The 7,059-nt window shown below is 34.6% G+C and overlaps 1 protein-coding gene across 1 annotated transcript; it reads right to left on the reverse strand.

The window, feature by feature from the left end:
• Nucleotides 1–575: 575 nt before the first annotated feature.
• On the reverse strand, nucleotides 576–5,989 carry LOC112516509 (3-hydroxybutyryl-CoA dehydrogenase). Its single transcript, XM_025123583.1, has 4 exons — nucleotides 5,733–5,989; nucleotides 2,625–2,846; nucleotides 1,852–1,964; nucleotides 576–1,172 (listed from the first exon to the last, which is right to left on the reverse strand). Exons 1-4 carry the CDS (start codon nucleotides 5,928–5,930, stop codon nucleotides 803–805), a joined length of 903 nt encoding a protein of 300 aa, XP_024979351.1. The 5' UTR covers nucleotides 5,931–5,989; the 3' UTR covers nucleotides 576–802.
• Nucleotides 5,990–7,059: the final 1,070 nt, after the last annotated feature.

The following is a 7,059-nucleotide window of genomic DNA, read 5'->3' on the forward strand; positions in this document are numbered from 1 at the left end:
GGTAGTTTATTAATTTACCAATTTTTTCACTGGTAATTTAGTAATTTACTAATCTTGTCAAGAGTAGTTTAATTTGACATGGATAATTTAGTAACTTACCAATCTTGTCATGGACAGTTTAGTAATTTATTAATATTGACATGGACAATTTAGTAATTTACCAATCTTGTCCCATCTAGTAGTTGTAATTTGACATGACTAGTTTATTAATTTACCAATCTTGTCATAGGTAGTTCAGTAATTTACCGATCTTGTCACAAGAAAAAAATGCATTTTTGTCCTACTTTGTCCTATCGCAATCTAACGGGTTGTGTGGTTGGTTTTCCGTTAAGTCCTGTATATATAAAGTTATCTGTGTTGATTAATCTCTCTATATAGATTAGAAATAATTTTTTAGTAGGGTTTTTTCATGGATGAAGGAGTGTTTTTTAATTGATAGGGGCAGGTTAGGGAAAAAACTTTGCTTTCTGCAATAATTTCTCCACCAGAAGCTTATTGAATAAGCCATTTTCTATATCATTAAGCCACTAAATAAGCTGCAAGTCTCATTAAGCGTTAACAAACAAACCCTAAATGTCACACCAAACTTGGGACAAGTTTTTATTCCGTCATGTCCCATGTACCACACACACCCTAAAAGACAGTAGATAGTCGCTACAAGTAAATCCATTTAATGTGGAATGTAGTATTTTTGGCTTTTAGTAACCAGCCATACAAAGCAATGTATCAGACACAATGCTGGATTTAGGAACTTTATTGCTACTAATAGTCTTATAGAACAGAGGTTTTCCGATAAAAAAGTTCAAAGTCGGGGTGACGGTTTCAGTTCTTTGGGTAATTTACGATAGTTGTAAACACCAATACCTCGTTTTCTACCGAGTCGACCGGCATCAACGTATTGCACCAGGAGAGGGCATGGTGCGTATTTAATATCCCCTAGCCCATTTTGCAGAACCTTTAGTATCGACAAACATACATCCAGCCCTATAAAATCTGCGAGTTGTAGAGGACCCATTGGCTGATTAGTTCCTAGCTTCATTCCTGCATCAATGTCTTCCTTTGTTGCGACCCCGGTATACAATGCATGAAAGGCTTCATTAATCATTGGCATCAAGATGCGGTTAACGATGAACCCGGCATAATCCTTTGAGCAAACGACAATCTTACCAAACCTGTAATTAGCAAACACTATAAACCTCATGGTGTGTCATCCCTAGCGTGCTAGATATTGTCCGCGTTGTTCATTTTTAGACTTGCGGTTTTGAAACGCGTATGATAAATGAGGTATCTGGTCTCTTATAAGGTAACATCCGTTCCCCTACACAACTGATGTGAGATCTCACACCTCGGATTAAAACGAAGTGAAAAGGATATTTTAGAATATATGTTTGACGCGTGTATTTTCTAAACCTTTTAAAAAGGGAAAGGAAATAAATAGGAGAGAATATCATTTATGAGGGAGGGAAAAAAATCTGAAAGAAGTCGGTGATCTTTTATGACAAAAATACCCTCGTAAGGAGAAGTAAGAAAAACAAATATTATGCTGGGCGATTGACTAACTTTATAGCCACCTTTTGAACCCATTGACGGATTTATCTTGAAATTACACAAGTGGCATTACGCAACTTGCGTAATCCACTTTTCATATTAAAATAATGAGGGAAAAATGGGCATTATGCAAGCCATTTTCTCATTATTTATCCAAACTGGATTATGCAAGTTGCATAGTGTCACTTGCGTAATTTCCGGCTAAATCCGTCAAATGAGTTCAAAAGGTGGGCTATAAAGTGAATTAGAGGGTCTAAAATGCTATTTTACTCAATTTGAGAACACAGCTGAAACAGTAAGCACCTCTCTGCCAAAGTTTTTGTTGCGTCGAATGTCTCATCCGATGTTTCTGCACCTCGGATGACCTCAACCAGTTTCATGATAGGAGGGGGGTTCATGAAATGCATGCCGATCACCTGAAAAGTAAACAAAATCGTTTAAGTGATCGATATTCGTGTAGCATAACCATAGAGATCAATGTAAAAAATCATCATATACCAAGGGGCTGTTTGACTGGTTTTTCATTAAATCCGGTATGGATAAAGATGTATGCGTGGATTAATCTGTCAATAGAGATTGGGAAGGTTGTTATTTGAGAGTCTTTTCATAGATGGAAGGAACATGTTTTTTAATCGGGAGGAGGCAGGTTCGGAGAAAAACCTGGCTTTCTGCATAAAGCTCTCCCTAGAAGCTTACTGAATAAGTCATTTTCTATATCATTAAGTCACTACAAACAATCATGTATAGCTAACCCAATAAGATGCAAGTCCAATTAAGCATCTAACAAACAGACCCTAAGTTCTGTATGGATAAAGGTGTCTATGTGGATTAATTTGTCGATAGAGATCGGGACGGTTTTTGTTTGGGAGGGCTTTTTCATAGATGAAAAGAGCATGTTTTGTAATTGGTAGGGGCAGGTCTGGAAAAAACTTGGCTTTCTGCATAAAGCTCCCTCTAGAAAGTAACTGAATAAACCACTTTCTGTATCATTAAGCCACTACTAAACAGTCATGTATAGCTAACCCAATAAGATGCAAGTCCCATTAAGCTGCTAACAAACAGGTCCTAAAAGAAACCTGGTGCGGTCTTTTTGTTGCGGCCGCCAAACGTGTAATGGAGATAGAACTTGTATTTGATGCCAAAATGGCAGACCCTTTAACCATCTTGTCTAGTTCTACAAACAATTTCTTCTTCACATCCTCAGATTCAACAATCGCTTCAATTACAATATCTGCAAATCGAAGATCTTCTAGATTCGAAGTATATTGTAGATGACTTAGTGCATTAATCCCTCCTTCCTGTCAAGTAAATGTTGCAAAAAGTTTTATCAGTCACTGACATCCAGGGGTGTTCACGCTTCGGTTAGTAGGAAAAATATGAACAGAACCGTAGGTTGAACCGAACCAACATAAGGTGGTTACCTGCAATTCGGTTCACGGTTACCCAAATTTATAAAAAACATCATTTACAATATAACAATGATACTGAAATTAAACATTTAGAACTATTGCATACCAACTAAATAGAAATAACTGATAAGACCAATTTTACCGGTCATTGACATCAAAGCATCTAGAAATCCCCTAGCATCAAAATATGTATGTTTATGGTAACAACCCGTACTACAGAGATAGAAAATTAGATTTGTGAGGTTGTTATCAGCTCAAAGTTGTAGGTTTTTTTTTTTTAAGTATATAATATTTATATACGGCAAATGCAACAAATAAACTCACACACCCTCCTCACCTATGGTGAGGTTTGAACCCCTGACCTCCTAKAAGGCCAAGGGCTACGATACCGCTAGGCCAAAGGCCCTTTGGTTCAAAGTTGTAGGTTACCAATAATTTCTACCATGGTTTTAAGTTGATTTTGGAGGTTATTGGATGAGAACCTTTAAAGTTTATGGCACATGAATAGGGAAATTGGCCGAAATAGCCAATCATGTCCCCCTCTTCACTTTATAGCTACCTTTTCAACAAATTGACTGAAATAGCTAGAGATTACGCAAGTAGCACTTAATCAACTTGTGTAATCTACTTTTGCAATATAATATTCAGGAAAATCAGACGTTACTTAAGTTGCATAATGGTCTATTTTTTGCTTGTCCACATGAACATTACACATGCTAGTTCCTGACATTCTATAGTTCCTGGGCGAGATATAAAAAAGGCCCTTGATATGTACGAAGAAATCTTCAATATATTGTTTTATCATTATAAATAACATTGAATTCATGAAATACTAGTATTATCTACCATATCATTTTTACATAGCATCGTCAAAATAGAATATTATCTACCACGGTCAAAAATATCCTATTTTGTACTCTTATATATATATATATATATTGAGATCATTTATCATCACAATGTTGACTATTCGGAGTAACACTATAAATTAATACAATAAAGTTAGGTTTCCTTCTCACCTCATGTTAATGTATTTCATCACCGTTTTAAACTTTTAGGGTTAAAACAAACTTTTCCGGAGTCATCAATCTTTGAATCAAAAGCCTGTGTTAGTTGTATCTTGAGATCTTATTATTGTTTTAAAGATACAAGAGTATCTAATACTTATGCACTCAATATTTAGGTAATAAGGAGCCAATATTGTATGACAAAACAAGGGTAGTTTCAAAATCTTGAATATAGATATAAGTTAGACTGTCTCACATGGTTGGTAATTTCTTTTCAAAAGGTAGGAGTTTTCTTAGTTAATAACAAGAAAACTACTATATTCAAATACAAATATAGAATTCATGCAGATGGAATAATCAAAAGAGTCGGTTTGGGAGATGAATGATAGAGAATATATCAGGGTTTTCTAGGCAAGTAGTTTTAGACTTTGATGATATATAAAAAAAAAAACTTAAACAAACAATAAACAATACCATAAAACGAACAACCAATTAACTTTTTACATAATTTCTTCTCCCGGTGTAATTAATTAACATATGTATGGTCGTTTAATATAATATTAAATTCTCTTTTATTTACTAACTTTTGTGAACAACCAGTATACACTAAAAAAATTCGGCCTTTATTTCTTGTAGGCCTTGGGTTTGTGCCGGGCCTGCCCTCTTGCAGGAAGGCCCTGACATTACGTAAGTAGGCCTTATTTCTTGTAGCACTTATGCAACTTGCGTAATGTCTATTGTTTCTGAATATTATGTTGAAAAAGTAGGGTTATGCAAGTTGCATAAGTGCAACTTGGCCAAAAACTTGAAGTGATGAGTTTTGAACTTATAAACCGCAAAGCGTACTGATTGTGTAGCATCCAGGTCGATCTCTGGGAGGCGAAGGACTAACACGGACTCGTTCTAGACTATAGCCTAGCTACGATAAATCATCAATTATTTTGATTTTTAGAACTAATTTGACCAAAATCGACGCTCATATAAAGCAAAGAAAAAAAACAAACGGAACAAAACAAAACTATCTATAAACTGGCATCGAGTAATGTCAACTTTGAATTTCAGTAATAAAGAAGATTTGTTATGCAAAATTACTTCAATCCAAAGGCTTTTCTAAACCAAAATCATATTTAATTTAGCAGTATGTGTACATTGGAAAGAAACATTATGATTAAAACAAATATTTTCCGGGTGATCAAATTGGGCATTTTGGACAATTTCCCTTTATTAATCATCTGTGAATCTATGAGATGCTTTTAATGGTTAAGGGAGATCCATGATACAAAAACATTCAGAGGGTTTTAGAACCATTAAGAAGCAGACCTTTTTTTTGCCAAACAAGATTCACCTTTTAATGTTCAGAGGTTGCCTCTTAATGGAACTATTAAAAGGTAAACAAACAACCCAAGTGGTCAAAATGATTAAGAGGCTATCCAGATATAGTTCAAAATGAAATATAATTATTTGATAATTATTTACAATGAAATTAGAGCATTGAATGGTTAAGGGAGACATATGATACAAAATTATTCAGGTTGTAGAATGACTTTTTTTTTTTTTTTTTCCAAACAAGTTCCAAATTCAGATCAGTTTCATAAGAAGTCCCAATAATTTCCAATTTTGAAACTGTAATCCATCTGATTCTGGATTGCTATCATATGTAAATACTTATTATGAAGAACCCTAATTATAATTATGATCAATTTAATCACAGATTTTAGAAGATTTAAACCACAAATCGGGGGGTTTAGGGTCATATACTTAATAATACCTTAGAGAGTTGACCTTTGGAGACGAAACGTTGGACGGAGTCAGAGATCGAACTCTTGGCTGTGAGGAGAGCTCCGGCGTCTTTGTCGAGGAGCCATACATCGGCACCGGAAACCGCCGCGAGTTGAGCTATCCCGGCGCCCATCTGGCCGGCGCCGACCACTCCGATCACCTTGGATTCTGCCATGTAATCAGTCATTCAACCGCTATCGCCGCCCATGGAAACTGGTTTAATAGTCTCATTTATCCAGTTGTCTTGCAAAGCTAAACATAAGGTATTATCTTTTTGTTATTTATCATGGGGAAAAATAATGAAAAAAATAACGTAATTCCAAAACTTTTATTTTGGTATTTAGATGAAAAGTTTAAAACAAGTATTCGGATAATCGGTTGAAGCATAACCGATTATCATGTTGATGTAATATCCAGTTAATGCTTCAGCAAATAATACTGAGTTGGATACAACATCACTCGTCACATCAGCATAGTAACCGGTGAATGCTTCAACCGGTTTCCTGAGTACTTAAATGTTTAAAACTTTACATCTTAGGTATCAAAATTGAAGTTTTAAAAGTATGTTACCCAAAATAGGAATCAAGTTAAAGTACGTTGCTTTTTTATACAATTTACCTTTCATCATTGTGTTATTCTTAAGATGTGTATACAAGTCGTTTTATGTTTTTTAACAAATTTTGGGTGGCATTAAACCTTCTTATAAGCAAAAAGTATAATTTATATAGAGTTTTTATAAGAACCTCACTTTATTTAAGTTTTTGTATAATAACCTTAATTCTTACCTTAAAGTTGATCTGAAGTGACAATTTACTGGTTCTATATATACATTTATATGTTTTCTTAGTCACAATAGCATCTTCACAAAATGGGTTCTTATAAGAACTACCAATTGTGAAGTTTTAAATAGGTTCTTAATTTGATGAGGTAGATGTGATATGACAAACAAAAGTATAAAAAGTGGGTTAGATGCTCTAAATTTTCGATCATGACTTTGAAGTAATCATTGACCATTGGTAAACGAGCACGGGTTTGGTAACATTACAATCGACATAGACCTATGATTTTTGTCGAACAGATGCATTTTTTCAAGTGGATAAAAAACTTGTAAAGTTGTTTGATATCTTCTTAGTTAAATTCCACCGTTTTAAGTGATATTTTTAGTTGATTTCAAGGAAATGTCTTGGTTTTTTAGTTGAGAGCGTCTTTCAGGTTTGTGGTTGATTTCGAGGGACTTTTTCATTTTCTTTTTTGTGTGATATCCCTTGTATCGTCTAATACCCTAAAGCAACCCTCAAAGTTTAGAGCGTGTACCT

Source organism: Cynara cardunculus (genome assembly GCF_001531365.2).
Source record: "Cynara cardunculus var. scolymus isolate 2C chromosome LG 8, CcrdV1, whole genome shotgun sequence".
Classification (NCBI taxonomy): domain Eukaryota; kingdom Viridiplantae; phylum Streptophyta; class Magnoliopsida; order Asterales; family Asteraceae; genus Cynara; species Cynara cardunculus.

Excerpts from the sequence above, each read along its gene's own strand:
- LOC112516509 (XM_025123583.1), bottom strand. The coding sequence starts at position 5,930 with ATGACTGATTACATGGCAGAATCCAAGGTGATCGGAGTGGTCGGCGCC. Across the intron at positions 2,847-5,732 it reads CCAAAGGTCAACTCTCTAAG|GAAGGAGGGATTAATGCACT; the intron begins GTATTATTAAGT and ends TTTACTTGACAG. Across the intron at positions 1,173-1,851 it reads ACAAAAACTTTGGCAGAGAG|GTTTGGTAAGATTGTCGTTT; the intron begins GTGCTTACTGTT and ends TGCTAATTACAG.